General features: G+C 48.8%; 1 protein-coding gene across 1 annotated transcript in view; it reads left to right on the top strand.

The window, feature by feature from the left end:
• Window positions 1–2,505: 2,505 nt before the first annotated feature.
• LOC124018325 (Krueppel-like factor 5) overlaps window positions 2,506–18,277 on the top strand; it is a 70,265-nt gene continuing 54,493 nt past the window's right edge. Inside the window, exons 1-6 of the mRNA XM_046333598.1 lie at window positions 2,506–2,557; window positions 4,576–4,726; window positions 6,712–6,802; window positions 7,960–8,062; window positions 10,289–10,419; window positions 12,945–13,029. Of these exons, the coding sequence (XP_046189554.1) occupies window positions 2,525–2,557; window positions 4,576–4,726; window positions 6,712–6,802; window positions 7,960–8,062; window positions 10,289–10,419; window positions 12,945–13,029 (594 nt within the window). The 5' untranslated portion in view covers window positions 2,506–2,524. The remainder of the gene's footprint in view (window positions 2,558–4,575; window positions 4,727–6,711; window positions 6,803–7,959; window positions 8,063–10,288; window positions 10,420–12,944; window positions 13,030–18,277) is intronic.

The following is an 18,277-nucleotide window of genomic DNA, read 5'->3' as shown; positions in this document are numbered from 1 at the left end:
AGGTTGGGTGAATTTTGGCCCATTCCTCCTGACAGAGTTGGTGTAACTGAGTCAGGTTTGTAGGCCTCCTTGCTCGCACACGCCTTTTCAGTTCTGCCACACATTTTCTATTGGATTGAGGTCAGGGCTTTGTGACGGCCACTCCAATACCTTGACTTTGTTGCCCTTTTGCCACAACATTGGAAGTATGCTTGGGGTCATAACATCTAGTTACACAGCAGCGCCGACGTGTGTCCCCAGGTTAAATATATATAACTGTGTGTGTGTCCAGGTTAAATATATAACTGTGTGTGTGTCAGGTTAAATATATATAACTGTGTGTGTCCAGGTTAAATATATATAACTGTGTGTGACCCCAGGTTAAATATATATAACTGTGTGTGTGTCTCAGGTTAAATATATATAACTGTGTGTGTCCCCAGGTTAAATATATATAACTGTGTGTCCCCAGGTTAAATATATATAACTGTGTGTCCCCAGGTTAAATATATATAACTGTGTGTGTCCAGGTTAAATATATATAACTGTGTGTCCAGGTTAAATATATATAACTGTGTGTCAGGTTAAATATATATAACTGTGTGTCCCCAGGTTAAATATATATAACTGTGTGTCCCCAGGTTAAATATATATAACTGTGTGTGTCCCAGGTTAAATATATATAACTGTGTGTCCAGGTTAAATATATATAACTGTGTGTGTGTCCTCAGGTTAAATATATATAACTGTGTGTCCTCAGGTTAAATATATATAACTGTGTGTGTCCCCAGGTTAAATATATATAACTGTGTGTCCAGGTTAAATATATATAACTGTGTGTAACCCCAGGTTAAATATATATAACTGTGTGTGTCCAGGTTAAAAATATATAACTGTGTGTGTATCCAGGTTAAATATATATAACTGTGTGTGTCCTCAGGTTAAATATATATAACTGTGTATGTCCCCAGGTTAAATATATATAACTGTGTGTCCAGGTTAAATATATATAACTGTGTGTCTCCAGGTTAAATATATATAACTGTGTGTCCAGGTTAAATATATATAACTGTGTGTCCTCAGGTTAAATATATATAACTGTGTGTGTGTCCAGGTTAAATATATATAACTGTGTGTGTCCAGGTTAAATATATATAACTGTGTGTCCCCAGGTTAAATATATATAACTGTGTGTGTCCAGGTTAAATATATATAACTGTGTGTGTGTCCAGGTTAAATATATATAACTGTGTGTGTCCAGGTTAAATATATATAACTGTGTGTGTCCAGGTTAAATATATATAACTGTGTGTGTTTCCAGGTTAAATATATATAACTGTGTGTGTGTGTCCAGGTTAAATATATATAACTGTGTGTGTCCAGGTTAAATATATATAACTGTGTGTCCAGGTTAAATATATATAACTGTGTGTCAGGTTAAATATATATAACTGTGTGTCCCCAGGTTAAATATATATAACTGTGTGTCCCCAGGTTAAATATATATAACTGTGTGTGTCCAGGTTAAATATATATAACTGTGTGTGTCCCCAGGTTAAATATATATAACTGTGTGTCCCCAGGTTAAATATATATAACTGTGTGTGACCCCAGGTTAAATATATATAACTGTGTGTGACCCCAGGTTAAATATATATAACTGTGTGTGTGTGTCAGGTTAAATATATATAACTGTGTGTGTGTCCAGGTTAAATATATATAACTGTGTGTGTGTCCAGGTTAAATATATATAACTGTGTGTGTCCCAGGTTAAATATATATAACTGTGTGTCCCCAGGTTAAATATATATAACTGTGTGTGTGTCCAGGTTAAATATATATAACTGTGTGTGTCCAGGTTAAATATATATAACTGTGTGTGTCCCCAGGTTAAATATATATAACTGTGTGTCCAGGTTAAATATATATAACTGTGTGTCCCCAGGTTAAATATATATAACTGTGTGTGTCCCCAGGTTAAATATATATAACTGTGTGTGTGTCCAGGTTAAATATATATAACTGTGTGTCCAGGTTAAATATATATAACTGTGTGTTCAGGTTAAATATATATAACTGTGTGTCCCCAGGTTAAATATATATAACTGTGTGTCCCCAGGTTAAATATATATAACTGTGTGTCCTCCAGGTTAAATATATATAACTGTGTGTCCCAGGTTAAATATATATAACTGTGTCCAGTCCAGGTTAAATATATATAACTGTGTGTGTGTCCAGGTTAAATATATATAACTGTGTGTGTGTCCAGGTTAAATATATATAACTGTGTGTCCAGGTTAAATATATATAACTGTGTCAGGGTTAAATATATATAACTGTGTGTGTCCAGGTTAAATATATATAACTGTTGACAGTGTCCAGGTTAAATATATATAACTGTGTGTCCCCAGGTTCCGTGGTGTCCAGTGTCAGGGGACAGACAGCCGGGTGGCAGAGCTCCTGAACCAGGTGAAGCTGAAGTCCTTTGAGACAGGTGCTCCAGATGTCCCTAAGAGGTGACTACAGGAACCTGGGACAGTGTCAGATGGAGACAGAGAAACACCAGAAGAAGCTGGAGGTGGGGGTCCCCAAATGGTGCCCTATTCACTATATATAGTGCACTACCTTAGACCAGGACCTTAGAGGAGGAACCAGAAAACCAGACTACTAGAATCCTAAGCATTTTGGTTGTTAGAACGTCCTAGTAGGGCAGCCCATTAGCTCTGGTCCAGGGTGTTACATACAGCCCGAGATCTGGTCCAGGGTGTTACATACAGCCCCTTAGCTCCTGTCCAGGGTGTTACATACAGCCCCTTAGCTCCTATCCAGGGTGTTACATACAGCTCTTAGCTCCTGTCCAGGGTGTTACATAGAGCCCCTTAGCTCCGGTCCAGGGTGTTACATACAGCCCCTTGGCTCTGGTCCAGGGTGTTACATACAGCCCCTTAGCTCTGGTCCAGGGTGTTACATACAGCCCCTTAGCTCTGGTCCAGGGTGTTACATACAGCCCCTTAGCTCTGGTCCAGGGTGTTACATACAGCCCCTTAGCTCCGGTCCAGGGTGTTACATAGAGCCCCTTAGCTCCGGTCCAGGGTGTTACATACAGCCCCTTAGCTCTGGTCCAGGGTGTTACATACAGCCCCTTAGCTCCTGTCCAGGGTGTTACATACAGCCCCTTAGCTCCTGTCCAGGGTGTTACATACAGCTCTTAGCTCCTGTCCAGGGTGTTACATAGAGCCCCTTAGCTCCGGTCCAGGGTGTTACATAGAGCCCCTTAGCTCCGGTCCAGGGTGTTACATACAGCCCCTTAGCTCTGGTCCAGGGTGTTACATACAGCCCCTTAGCTCTGGTCCAGGGTGTTACATACAGCCCCTTAGCTCTGGTCCAGGGTGTTACATACAGCCCCTTAGCTCTGGTCCAGGGTGTTACATACAGCCCCTTAGCTCTGGTCCAGGGTGTTACATAGAGCCCCTTAGCTCTGGTCCAGGGTGTTACATAGAGCCCCTTAGCTCTGGTCCAGGGTGTTACATACAGCCCCTTAGCTCCTGTCCAGGGTGTTACATACAGCCCCTTAGCTCCTGTCCAGGGTGTTACATACAGCCCCTTAGCTCCTGTCCAGGGTGTTACATACAGCCCCTTAGCTCTGGTCCAGGGTGTTACATAGAGCCCCTAGCTCTGGTCCAGGGTGTTACATACAGCCCCTAGCTCCTGTCCAGGGTGTTACATACAGCCCCTTAGCTCTGGTCCAGGGTGTTACATACAGCCCCTTAGCTCTGGTCCAGGGTGTTACATACAGCCCCTTAGCTCTGGTCCAGGGTGTTACATAGAGCCCCTTAGCTCTGGTCCAGGGTGTTACATACAGCCCCTTAGCTCCTGTCCAGGGTGTTACATACAGCCCCTTAGCTCCTGTCCAGGGTGTTACATACAGCCCCTTAGCTCCTGTCCAGGGTGTTACATACAGCCCCTTAGCTCTGGTCCAGGGTGTTACATAGAGCCCCTAGCTCTGGTCCAGGGTGTTACATACAGCCCCTAGCTCCTGTCCAGGGTGTTACATACAGCCCCTTAGCTCTGGTCCAGGGTGTTACATACAGCCCCTTAGCTCTGTCCAGGGTGTTACATACAGCCCTTAGCTCCTGTCCAGGGTGTTACATACAGCCCCTTAGCTCTGGTCCAGAGTGTTACATAGAGCCCCTTAGCTCCTGTCCAGGGTGTTACATACAGCCCCTTAGCTCCTGTCCAGGGTGTTACATACAGCCCCTTAGCTCTGGTCCAGGGTGTTACATAGAGCCCCTAGCTCTGGTCCAGGGTGTTACATACAGCCCCTTAGCTCTGGTCCAGGGTGTTACATACAGCCCCTTAGCTCTGGTCCAGGGTGTTACATACAGCCCCTTAGCTCTGGTCCAGGGTGTTACATACATCCCCTTAGCTCCTGTCCAGGGTGTTACATAGAGCCCCTTAGCTCCTGTCCAGGGTGTTACATACAGCCCCTTAGCTCCTGTCCAGGGTGTTACATATAGCTCTTAGCTCCTGTCCAGGTTGTTACATACGGCTTGCTGAGCCTCGGCCCACAGCTAACTGCCCCTGCTCTTCCATCAGGTCATGACCAAGGAGTTGTACAGGCTTCAGGCGTCCTCGGAGAAGCAGATAACGGAACTCCAGGCCCAGAATGCTGAGCAGCAGGCCAGACTACAGACCTACGAGAAACTGGAGCAGGAGCTGGACGACGTCACCATGCAGGCTGCTGAAAGTAATGTTCTCACGACGTTAGGATAGTCATGTTCTCACGACGTTAGGATAGTCATGTTCTCACGACGTTAGGATAGTCATGTTCTCACGACGTTAGGATAGTCATGTTCTCACGACGTTAGGATAGTCATGTTACGACGTTAGAGTCATGTTGGCACGACGTTAGGAGTCATGTTCTCACGATGTTAGGAGAGTCATGTTGGCAGGATAGTCATGTTCTCACGACGTTAGAGTCATGTTCTCACGACGTTAGAGTCATGTTGGCACGAGTCATGTTTACGACGTTAGAGTCATGTTGGCACGACGTTTAGAGTCATGTTCTCACGACGTTAGGAGAGTCATGTTCTCACGACGTTAGAGTCATGAGTCATGTTCTCACGACGTTAGAGTCATGTTGGCACGCGTTAGAGTCATGAGGTTAGGAGAGTCATGTTGGTCACGACGTTAGAGTCATGTTGGCACGAGAGTTAGGAGAGTCATGTTGGCACGACGTTAGAGTCATGTTCTCACGACGTTAGTAGAGTCATGTTGGCACGACGTTAGAGTCATGTTCTCACGACGTTAGAGTCATGTTCTCACGACGTTAGAGTCATGTTGGCACGAGGTTAGAGTCATGTTGGCACGAGGTTAGAGTCATGTTGGCACGACGTTAGAGTCATGTTGGCACGACGTTAGAGTCATGTTGGCACGACGTTAGAGTCATGTTCTCACGACGTTAGTCATGTTCTCACGACGTAGAGTCAGAGTCATGTTGGCACGACGTTAGAGTCATGTTGAGTCGACGTTAGAGTCATGTTCTCACGATGTTAGAGTCATGTTGGCACGACGTTAGAGTCATGTTGGCACGACGTTAGAGTCATGTTGGCACGACGTTAGAGTCATGTTGGCACGACGTTAGAGTCATGTTGGCACGACGTTAGAGTCATGTTGGCACGACGTTAGAGTCATGTTGCACGACGTTAGAGTCATGTTCTCACGACGTTAGAGTCATGTTGGCACGACGTTAGGATAGTCATGTTCTCACGACGTTAGGATAGTCATGTTGGCACGGCGTTAGGATAGTCATGTTGGTCACGACGTTAGAGTCATGTTGGCAGTCGACGGCGTTAGAGTCATGTTCTCACGACGTTAGAGTCATGTTGGCACGACGTTAGAGTCATGTTCTCACGACGTTAGAGTCATGTTGGCACGGCGTTAGAGTCATGTTGAGTCACGGCGTTAGAGTCATGTTCTCACGACGTTAGAGTCATGTTGGCACGGCGTTAGAGTCATGTTGGCACGACGTTAGAGTCATGTTGAGTCATGTTGGCACGGCGTTAGAGTCATGTTGGCGTTAGAGTCGCACGACGTTAGAGTCATGTTGGCGTTAGAGTCAACGGCGTTAGAGTCATGTTGGTCACGACGTTAGAGTCATGTTGGCACGACGTTAGAGTCATGTTGGCACGGCGTTAGAGTCATGTTGGCACGGCGTTAGAGTCATGTTGAGTCACGGCGTTAGAGTCATGTTGGCACGGCGTTAGAGTCATGTGGCACGGCGTTAGAGTCATGTTGGCACGGCGTTAGAGTCATGTTTCTGGCACGACGTTAGAGTCATGTTGGCACGACGTTAGAGTCATGTTGGCACGGCGTTAGAGTCATGTTGGCACGGCGTTAGAGTCATGTTGGCACGACGTTAGAGTCATGTTCTCACAACGTTAGAGTCATGTTGGCACGACGTTAGAGTCATGTTGGCACGACGTTAGGATAATACTAGTAGCAGTGATTGACACTACTAGTTATCTGACTATAGAATATGCTGCACAACCAGCAGAGTGATACACACACACACACACACACACACACACACACACACACACACACACACACACACACACACACACACACACACACACACACACACACACACACACACACACTGCTCTGATGCAATATGTTCCGTTATGAAATGTAACCATTGTTTCCGTTGGTCGTTGTCTCTCTGGTCAGTTGATAATGAGGAGGAAGCAGAGAGAGTTCTGTTCTCCTACGGTTACGGTGCCAACGTTCCCACAACCGCCAAGAGACGACTCAGGCAGAGGTGAGATCTGATCTGACGGGGTCCCTAACGGCCTCATATTCACTATGGGCCCTGGTCTAAAGTAGTGTAATATATAGGGAATAGGGTTCTATAGGGCCCTGGTCTAAAGTAGTGCACTATATAGGGAATAGGGTTCTATAGGGCCCTGGTCTAAAGTAGTGTAATATATAGGGAATAGGGTTCTATAGGGCCCTGGTCTAAAGTAGTGTAATATATAGGGAATAGGGTTCTATAGGGCCCTGGTCTAAAGTAGTGCACTATATAGGGAATAGGGTTCTATAGGGCCCTGGTCTAAAGTAGTGTAATATATAGGGAATAGGGTTCTATAGGGCCCTGGTCTAAAGTAGTGTAATATATAGGGAATAGGGTTCTATAGGGCCCTGGTCTAAAGTAGTGCACTATATAGGGAATAGGGTTCTATAGGGCTCTGGTCTAAAGTAGTGCACTATATAGGGTTCTATAGGGCCCTGGTCTAAAGTAGTGCACTATATAGGGTTCTATAGGGCCCTGGTCTAAAGTAGTGCCCTATATAGGGAACAGGGTTATATAGGGACCTGGTCTAAAGTAGTGCACTACATAGGGAATAGGGTTCTATAGGGCCCTGGTCTAAAGTAGTGTACTATATATAGGGAATAGGGTTCTATAGGGCCCTGGTCTAAAGTAGTGTACTATATATAGGGAATAGGGTTCTATAGGGCCCTGGTCTAAAGTAGTGTACTATATATAGGGAATAGGGTTCTATAGGGCCCTGGTCTAAAGTAGTGTACTATATATAGGGAATAGGGTTATATAGGGCTCTGGTCTAAAGTAGTGCACTATATAGGGTTCTACAGGGCCCTGGTCTAAAGTAGTGTACTATATAGGGTTCTATAGGGTCCTGGTCTAAAGTAGTGTACTATATAGGGTTCTATAGGGCCCTGGTCTAAAGTAGTGTACTATATAGGGTTCTATAGGGTCCTGGTCTAAAGTAGTGTACTATATAGGGTTATATAGGGCCCTGGTCTAAAGTAGTGTACTATATAGGGTTCTATAGGGCCCTGGTCTAAAGTAGTGCACTATATAGGGTTCTATAGGGTCCTGGTCTAAAGTAGTGCAATTTGTGATACATGATTATTGTTTGGTTTTATGTTTGAGAGTTTATTTAATGTGTGTTGCAGTGTCCATCTGGCCCGTAGACTGTTGCAGCTGGAGAAACAGAACACACTGCTGAGGAGAGATCTGGAGAGACGCAACACACACACAGGACAGATCTCTGAGGAGGTAACACACACAGGACAGATCTCTGAGGAGGTATCACAGGACAGATCTCTGAGGAGGTATCACAGGACAGATCTCTGAGGAGGTAACACAGAACAGATCTCTGAGGAGGTATCACAGGACAGATCTCTGAGGAGGTATCACAGGACAGATCTCTGAGGAGGTATCACAGGACAGATCTCTGAGGAGGTAACACAGGACAGATCTCTGAGGAGGTATCACACACAGGACAGATCTCTGAGGAGGTATCACAGGACAGATCTCTGAGGAGGTAACACAGGACAGATCTCTGAGGAGGTAACACACACAGGACAGATCTCTGAGGAGGTATCACAGGACAGATCTCTGAGGAGGTATCACAGGACAGATCTCTGAGGAGGTAACACAGGACAGATCTCTGAGGAGGTAACACAGGACAGATCTCTGAGGAGGTAACACACACAGGACAGATCTCTGAGGAGGTAACACACACAGGACAGATCTCTGAGGAGGTAACACACACAGGACAGATCTCTGAGGAGGTATCACAGGACAGATCTCTGAGGAGGTATCACAGGACAGATCTCTGAGGAGGTATCACACACAGGACAGATCTCTGAGGAGGTAACACAGGACAGATCTCTGAGGAGGTAACACAGGACAGATCTCTGAGGAGGTAACACACACACAGGACAGATCTCTGAGGAGGTAACACAGGACAGATCTCTGAGGAGGTATCACACACAGGACAGATCTCTGAGGAGGTATCACAGGACAAGTCTCTGAGGAGGTAACACACACAGGACAGATCTCTGAGGAGGTATCACAGGACAGACCCACAGTGGTATAGACTCTAACCCACAGTGTAGTAGACTCCTAACTCACAGTGTAGTAGTTCAGACTCTAACCCACAGTGTAGTAGTAGTATAGACTCTAACCCACAGTGTAGTAGACTCCTAACCCACAGTGTAGTCGTAGTATAGACTCCTAACTCACAGTGTAGTCGTAGTATAGACTCTAACCCAGAGTGTAGTAGTAGTATAGACTCTAACCCACAGTGTAGTAGTAGTATAGACTCTAACCCACAGTGTAGTTGTTGTATAGACCCCTAACCCACAGTGTAGTAGTAGTATTGACTCCTAACCCACAGTGTAGTAGACTCCTAACCCACTGTGTAGTAGTAGTATTGACTCCTAACCCACAGTATAGTAGTAGTATAGACTCCTAACCCACAGTGTAGTAGACTCCTAACCCACAGTGTAGTCATAGTATAGACTCCTAACCCAGAGTGTAGTAGTAGTATAGACTCCTAACCCACAGTGTAGTAGTAGTATAGACTCCTAACCCACAGTGTAGTAGTAGTATAGACTCCTAACCCACAGTATAGTAGTAGTATAGACCCCTAACCCACAGTGTAGTAGACTCCTAACCCACAGTGTAGGAGACTCTAACCCACAGTGTAGGAGACTCCTAACCCAGACAGTCCTCACCACACCTTCCTTCCTGTCACAGTGTAGTAGTATGTATAGACCCCTAACCCACAGTGTAGTAGTATGTATAGACTCCTAACCCACAGTATAGTAGGTATAGACCCTAACCCACAGTGTAGGAGACTCCTAACCCACAGTGTAGTAGTAGTACAGACTCCTAACCCACAGTGTAGTAGTAGTATTGACTCCTAACCCACAGTGTAGTAGTAGTATAGACCCCTAACCCACAGTGTAGTAGTAGTATAGACTCCTAACCCACAGTAGTAGTAGAGACCCTAACCCACAGGTAGTAGACTCTAACCCACAGTGTAGTAGTAGTATTGACTCCTAACCCACAGTGTAGTAGTAGTATAGACCCCTAACCCACAGTGTAGTAGTAGTATAGACTCTAACCCACAGTATAGTAGTAGTATAGACTCCTAACCCACAGTGTAGTAGACTCCTAACCCACACTGTCCTCACCACACCTTCCTTCCTGTCACAGTGTTTGACATCATGTTAGAAGGGTTGCCAACATGAAATATATTCCACCTGAAAGGTGTGTTTTTAGGAGGGCCCTCCCAATCAAAGGCCAAGTCAGTGACTGTAGCGTGAATCAACAAACGGGTTCAACAAGTGTGTGTGTGTGTGTGTGTGTGTGTGTGTGTGTGTGTGTGTGTGTGTGTGTGTGTGTGTGTGTGTGTGTGTGTGTGTGTGTGTGTGTGTGTGTGTGTGTGTGTGTGTGTGTGTGTGTGTGTGTGTGTGTGTGTGTGTGTCCTAGCTGGAAGCAGCTAACCGTCTCCTACAGCAGGCCCAGCAGCCCTACAGTTACCTGATCGACACGGTGAGACAGAGAGACACACAGATACTGTCCCTCAGAGAACGTATCACACAGCTGGAGGAGGACACCAGGTACACACAGCACTGTCTCCCCCTTCCAGTCTCCCCCCTCCAGTCTCCCCCTTCCAGTCTCCCCTCCAGTCCTCCTTTCAGTCTCCCCTTCCAGTCTCCTCCTTCCAGTCTCCCCTCCAGTCTCCCCTTTCAGTCTCCCCCTCCAGTCTCCCCCTTTCAGTCTCCCCCCAGTCAGTCTCCCTCACAGTCTCCTCCTTCAGTCTCCCCCCCTCCAGTCTCCCCCTTCCAGTCCCTCCCCTTCCAGTCTCCCCCTTCCAGTCTCCCCCTAGTCCCCCTTTCCTAACCCCTTTCCAGTCCCCACTCCATAGTCTCCCCCCTCCAGTCTCCCCCTTTCTGTCTCCAGTCTCCCCTTCCAGTCCCCCTCCAGTCTCCCCCTTCCAGTCTCCCCCCAGTCCAGTCTCCAGTCTCCCCTTCCAGTCTCCCCTTTCAGTCTCCCCCTTCCAGTCTCCTCCTTCCAGTCTCCCCTCCAGTCTCCCCCACAGTCTTCCAGTCTCCTCCCCCTCCAGTCTCCCCCTTTCAGTCTCCCTCTCCCTCCAGTCTCCCCCTCCAGTCTCCTCCTTTCATTCTCCCCTTCCAGTCTCCCCTTCCAGTCTCCTTTCAGTCTCCCCCTTCCAGTCTCCTCCCCAGTCTCCCCCTTCCAGTCTCCCCCTCCAGTCTCCTCCTTCCAGTCTCCCCCTCCAGTCTCCCCCTTTCTGTCTCCCCCTTCCAGTCTCCCCCACTCTCCCCCTTCCAGTCTCCCCCTTTCTGTCTCATGTTCCAGTCTCTCCCCTCCAGTCTCCCCCTCCAGTCTCCTCCTTTCAGTCCCCCCCACTCTCCCCCTTTCAGTCTCCCCTTTCTGTCTCCCCCTCCAGTCTCTCCCCTCCAGTCTCCCCTCTGTTCCCCCTCCAGTCTCCTCCTTTCAGTCTCCCCCTCCAGTCTCCCCCTCCAGTCTCCCCTCCAGTCCTCCAGTCTCCCCCTCCAGTCCCCCCCTCCAGTCTCCTCCTTTCAGTCTCCCCCTCCAGTCTCCCCCCAGTCTCCCCCTCCAGTCTCCCCCTCCAGTCTCCTCCTTTCAGTCTCCCCCTTCCAGTCTCCCCCTTTCAGTCTCCCCCTCCAGTCTCCCCCTTTCTGTCTCCCCCTCCAGTCTCCTCCTTTCAGTCTCCCCCTTCCAGTCTCCCCTTTCAGTCTCCCCCTCCGGTCTCCCCTTCCAGTCTCCCCTTTCAGTCTTCCAGTCTCCCCCTTTCTCCCCCTCCAGTCTCCTCCTTTCAGTCTCCCCCTTCCAGTCTCCCCCTTTCAGTCTCCCCCCCCTTCCAGTCTCCCCCTCCAGTCTCCCCTTTCAGTCTCCCCCTCCAGTCTCCCCAGTCTCCCCTCCAGTCTCCCCCTCCAGTCTCCCCTTTCAGTCTCCCCCTCCAGTCTCCCCTTCCAGTCTCCCCTTCCAGTCTCCCCTTTCAGTCTCCCCCTCCAGTCTCCTCCTTTCAGTCTCCCCCTTCCAGTCTCCTCCTTTCAGTCTCCCCCTTCCAGTCTCCTCCTTCCAGTCTCCTCCTTTCAGTCTCCCCCTCCAGTCTCCCCCTTTCAGTCTCCCCCTCCAGTCTCCTCCTTTCAGTCTCCCCCTTCCAGTCTCCTCCTTCCAGTCTCCTCCTTCCAGTCTCCTCCTTCCAGTCTCCCCCTCCAGTCTCCCCCTCCAGTCTCCTCCTTTCAGTCTCCCCCTTCCAGTCTCCTCCTTCCAGTCTCCCCCTTTCAGTCTCCCCCTTCCAGTCTCCTCCTTCCAGTCTCCCCCTTTCAGTCTCCCCTCCAGTCTCCTCCTTTCAGTCTCCCCCTCCAGTCTCCCCCTTTCAGTCTCCCCCTTTCAGTCTCCCCCTCCAGTCTCCTCCTTTCAGTCTCCCCCTCCAGTCTCCCCCTTTCAGTCTCCCCTTTCAGTCTCCCTCCTCCAGTCTCCCCCTTTCAGTCTCCCCCTTTCAGTCTCCCTCCTCCAGTCTCCTCCTCCAATCTCCCCCTTCCAGTCTCCCCCTCCGAGGGCCCTGGCCTAAAGTAGTGCCCTATATAGGATGTGTTCTGTGTTGTAACAGTGCCGTTTCAGCAGCACCTGATCTCTGAGGAAATGGAGGTTATTCTGTCCCATTTAGTCAGCACTAGAGAAAGTCTCTGTTTGGGTTTGTCCATTCAGATCTCTGAGGAAATGGAGGGAGTCGTTATTCTGTCCCATTTAGTATTCTGTCCCATTTAGTCAGCACTAGAGAAACTCTCTGTTTGGGTTTGTCCATTCAGATCTCTGAGGAAATGGAGGGAGTCGTTATTCTGTCCCATTTAGTCAGCACTAGAGAGTCTCAAATTACACCCTATTCCCTATTTAGGGCACCACTCAGAGGTCGTACACTGGAGTAGTGGTAATGAAAAGTAGTGCACTATATAGGGAATAGGGTGGCATTTGAGTTATTCTGTCTCATTTAGTCAGCACTAGAGAAACTCTCTCTGAGGAAATGGAGGGAGTCGTTATTCTGTCTCATTTAGTCAGCGCTAGAGAAACTCTCTGTTTCGGTTTGTCCATTCAGATCTCTGAGGAAAGAGAAGACGTCTCTCCAACAGGTGAAGAACAATATGGCCTCCGACCTGGAGCGACTGCTCAACCACCGAGAGGTACGCACGCACCCACACACACGCACACGCACAAGCACACACACACTCTCTCCTCAGCCATAGAGAGAGATATGAGTCCACACTCTCCTCAGCCATAGAGAGAGATATGAGTCCACTCTCTCCTCAGCCATAGAGAGAGATATGAGTCCACTCTCTCCTCAGCCATAGAGAGAGATATGAGTCCACTCTCTCCTCAGCCATAGAGAGATATGAGTCCACTCTCTCCTCAGCCATAGAGAGAGATATGAGTCCACTCTCTCCTCAGCCATGGAGAGAGATATGAGTCCACTCTCTCCTCAGCCATAGAGAGAGATATGAGTCCACTCTCTCCTCAGCCATAGAGAGAGATATGAGTCCACTCTCTCCTCAGCCATAGAGAGAGATATGAGTCCACTCTCTCCTCAGCCATAGAGAGAGATATGAGTCCACTCTCTCCTCAGCCATAGAGAGAGATATGAGTCCACTCTCTCCTCAGCCATAGATAGATATGAGTCCTCTCTCTCCTCAGCCATAGAGAGAGATATGAGTCCACTCTCTCCTCAGCCATGGAGAGAGATATGCCCAGAGTCCACTCTCTCCTCAGCCATAGAGAGAGATATGAGTCCACTCTCTCCTCAGCCATAGAGAGATATGAGTCCACTCTCTCCTCAGCCATGGAGAGATATGAGTCCACTCTCTCCTCAGCCATGGAGAGAGATATGAGTCCACTCTCTCCTCAGCCATAGATAGATATGAGTCCTCTCTCTCCTCAGCCATAGAGAGAGATATGAGTCCACTCTCTCCTCAGCCATGGAGAGAGATATGCCCAGAGTCCACTCTCTCCTCAGCCATAGAGAGAGATATGAGTCCACTCTCTCCTCAGCCATAGAGAGAGATATGAGTCCACTCTCTCCTCAGCCATGGAGAGATATGAGTCCACTCTCTCCTCAGCCATGGAGAGATATGAGTCCACTCTCTCCTCAGCCATGGAGAGAGATATGAGTCCACTCTCTCCTCAGCCATGGAGAGAGATATGAGTCCACTCTCTCCTCGGCCATAGAGAGAGATATGAGTCCACTCTCTCCTCAGCCATAGATAGATATGAGTCCTCTCTCTCCTCAGCCATAGAGAGAGATATGAGTCCACTCTCTCCTCAGCCATAGAGAGAGATATGAGTCCACTCTCTCCTCAGCCATAGAGAGAGATATGAGTCCACTCTCTCCTCAGCCATAGAGAGATATGAGTCCACTCTCTCCTCAGCCATAGAGAGAGATATGAGTCCACTCTCTCCTCAGCCATAGAGAGATATGAGTCCACCCTCTCCTCAGCCATGGGAGAGATATGCCCAGAGTCCACTCTCTCCTCAGCCATAGAGAGAGATATGAGTCCACTCTCTCCTCAGCCATAGAGAGAGATATGAGTCCACTCTCTCCTCAGCCATGGAGAGATATGAGTCCACTCTCTCCTCAGCCATGGAGAGAGATATGAGTCCACTCTCTCCTCAGCCATGGAGAGAGATATGAGTCCACTCTCTCCTCGGCCATAGAGAGAGATATGAGTCCACTCTCTCCTCAGCCATAGAGAGAGATATGAGTCCACACTCTCCTCAGCCATAGAGAGAGATATGAGTCCACTCTCTCCTCAGCCATAGAGAGATATGAGTCCACTCTCTCCTCAGCCATAGAGAGAGATATGAGTCCACTCTCTCCTCAGCCATAGAGAGAGATATGAGTCCACTCTCTCCTCAGCCATAGAGAGAGATATGAGTCCACTCTCTCCTCAGCCATAGAGAGAGATACGAGTCCACTCTCTCCTCAGCCATAGAGAGATATGAGTCCACTCTCTCCTCAGCCATAGAGAGATATGAGTCCACTCTCTCCTCAGCCATAGAGAGAGATATGAGTCCACTCTCTCCTCAGCCATAGAGAGAGATATGAGTCCACTCTCTCCTCAGCCATAGAGAGAGATATGAGTCCACTCTCTCCTCAGCCATAGAGAGAGATATGAGTCCACTCTCTCCTCAGCCATAGAGAGAGATATGAGTCCACTCTCTCCTCAGCCATGGAGAGATATGAGTCCACTCTCTCCTCAGCCATGGAGAGAGATATGAGTCCACTCTCCCATTGAATAAAGCCACAGGATGTGTGAGATTGCATCATATATATCCTAATGAAAGTAGATGATGTCATGTAGGTGCTAGTCTTTTATGACAGGTGTGTTTTTATATGGCTGAGGCCAGACTGCATGTCTGCAGGAGGGAGAGACTTAAGGAGGGAGAGACTGATGGAGGGAGGGAGAGACAGAGAGATAGAGACTGAGGGAGAGACAGAGACTGAGGGAGAGACAGAGAGGGAGGGAGAGAGAGGCAGAGGGAGGGAGGGAGAGACTGAGGGAGGGAGAGACTGAGGGAGGGAGAGAGAGAGGGAGGGAGAGAGAGGCAGAGGGAGGGAGGGAGAGACAGAGAGGGAGAGACAGAGAGGGAGAGACTGAGGGAGGGAGAGACTGAGGGAGGGAGAGACAGAGAGGGAGAGACAGAGAGGGAGGGAGAGAGGGGCGGAAGGAGGAAGGGAGAGGCAGACTGAGAGAGGGAGAGACTGAGAGAGAGAGGGAGGGAGAGGGACATTGAGACAGAGTCAGGGAGAGAGAGGCGGAGTGAGGGAGAGGCAGAGTGAGAGAGGGAGAGTGGTTTTGCCAGTCTCTAGGTGTGCCTCCCTCTCTCTGTCTCTTCTTTCACTGTCACCCTTTTCACCTTTTGTGTCTTGGTCACCTGTCTGCACTGATCCCTGTTTCAACAAGCCTCTACACTGTAGTGGTGTAGTTCAGTAGAAACCCCACAGCCCAACAAGCCTCTACACTGTAGTGGTGTAGTACAGTAGAAACCCCACAGCCCAACAAGCCTCTACACTGTAGTGGTGTAGTACAGTAGAAACCCCACAGCCCAACAAGCCTCTACACTGTAGTGGTGTAGTACAGTAGAAACCCCACAGCCCAACAAGCCTCTACACTGTAGTGGTGTAGTACAGTAGAAACCCCACAGCCCAACAAGCCTCTACACTGTAGTGGTGTAGTACAGTAGAAACCCCACAGCCCAACAAGCCTCTACACTGTAGTGGTGTAGTACAGTAGAAACCCCACAGCCCAACAAGCCTCTACACTGTAGTGGTGTAGTACAGTAGAAACCCCACAGCCCAACAAGCCTCTACACTGTAGTGGTGTAGTACAGTAGAAACCCCCACAGCCCAACAAGCCTCTACACTGTAGTGGTGTAGTACAGTAGAAACCCCATTACAGCTAATTAACCAGAAGGCTCTGGTGACCATTCCTTTTAGTGGTTCAGGTGGTTCAGTCGGTTGGCCTGAGGCCTGTTCAGTCGGTTGGCCTGAGGCCTGTTCAGGTGGTTCAGTCGGTTGGCCTGAGGCCTGTTCAGGTGGTTCAGTCGGTTGCCCTGAGGCCTGTTCAGGTGGTTCAGTCGGTCGGCCTGAGGCCTGTTCAGTCGGTTGGCCTGAGGCCTGTTCAGGTGGTTCAGTCGGTTGGCCTGAGGCCTATTCAGGTGGTTCAGTCGGTTGGCCTGAGGCCTGTTCAGGTGGTTCAGTCGGTTGGCCTGAGGCCTGTTCAGGTGGTTCAGTCGGTTGGCCTGAGGCCTGTTCAGGTGGTTCAGTCTGTTGGCCTGAGGCCTGTTCAGTCGGTTGGCCTGAGGCCTGTTCAGGTGGTTCAGTCTGTTGGCCTGAGGCCTGTTCAGGTGGTTCAGTCGGTTGGCCTGAGGCCTGTTCAGGTGGTTCAGTCGGTTGGCCTGAGGCCTGTTCAGGTGGTTCAGTCGGTTGCCCTGAGGCCTGTTCAGGTGGTTCAGTCGGTTGGCCTGAGGCCTGTTCAGGTGGTTCAGTCGGTTGGCCTGAGGCCTGTTCAGGTGGTTCAGTCGGTTGGCCTGAGGCCTGTTCAGGTGGTTCAGTCGGTTGCCCTGAGGCCTGTTCAGGTGGTTCAGTCGGTTGGCCTGAGGCCTGTTCAGTCGGTTGGCCTGAGGCTTGTTCAGGTGGTTCAGTCGGTCGGCCTGAGGCCTGTTCAGTCGGTTGGCCTGAGGCCTGTTCAGGTGGTTCAGTCGGTTGGCCTGAGGCCTGTTCAGGTGGTTCAGTCGGTTGGCCTGAGGCCTGTTCAGGTGGTTCAGTCGGTTGGCCTGAGGCCTGTTCAGGTGGTTCAGTCGGTTGGCCTGAGGCCTGTTCAGGTGGTTCAGTCGGTTGGCCTGAGGCCTGTTCAGGTGGTTCAGTCGGTTATCAGTGATGTATTGAGAGGTTATCAGTGATGTATTGAGAGGTTATCAGTGATGTATTGAGAGGTTATCAGTGATGTATTGAGAGGTTATCAGTGATGTATTGAGAGGTTATCAGTGATGTATTGAGAGGTTATCAGTGATGTATTGAGAGGTTATCAGTGATGTATTGAGAGGTTATCAGTGATGTATTTAGAGCTACACTAACTACCTACCTAACTACCTAACTAAATGCACTAGACGACACAGTGCCGGGCGTCTACTGCTACACTAACTACCTACCTAACTACCACTAGACTACACAGTGCCTGGCGTCTACTGCTACACTAACTACCTTCCTAACTACCTAACTACCACTAGACTACACAGTCCATGTTCCACGTGTCTGAAGGATTAAACATCCTTAGTGGAAGTGGGTTTAACAAGTGGCATCAAGATCATAGCCTGCACCTGGCATCAGTAAGGGATCATAGCTTTCACCTGGCATCAGTAAGGGATCATAGCTTTCACCTGGCATCAGTAAGGGATCATAGCTTTCACCTGGCATCAGTAAGGGATCATAGCTTTCACCTGGCATCAGTAAGGGATCATAGCTTTCATCTGGCATCAGGGATCATATCTTTCACCTGGCATCAGTAAGGGATCATAGCTTTCACCTGGCATCAGTAAGGGATCATAGCTTTCACCTGGCATCAGGGATCATAGCTTTCACCTGGTATCAGTAAGGGATCATAGCTTTCACCTGGCATCAGTAAGGGATCATAGCTTTCACCTGGCATCAGGGATCATATCTTTCACCTGGCATCAGTAAGGGATCATAGCTTTCATCTGGCATCAGGGATCATATCTTTCACCTGGCATCAGTAAGGGATCATAGCTTTCACCTGGCATCAGTAAGGGATCATAGCTTTCACCTGGCATCAGTAAGGGATCATAGCTTTCACCTGGCATCAGGGATCATATCTTTCACCTGGCATCAGTAAGGGATCATAGCTTTCACCTGGCATC

The sequence above is a fragment of the Oncorhynchus gorbuscha genome, unplaced genomic scaffold (assembly GCF_021184085.1).
Source record: "Oncorhynchus gorbuscha isolate QuinsamMale2020 ecotype Even-year unplaced genomic scaffold, OgorEven_v1.0 Un_scaffold_473, whole genome shotgun sequence".
Classification (NCBI taxonomy): Eukaryota; Metazoa; Chordata; class Actinopteri; order Salmoniformes; family Salmonidae; genus Oncorhynchus; species Oncorhynchus gorbuscha.
The sequence above is the reverse complement of the archived record's forward strand: the minus strand, read 5'-3'. Positions and strand labels throughout refer to the sequence as shown.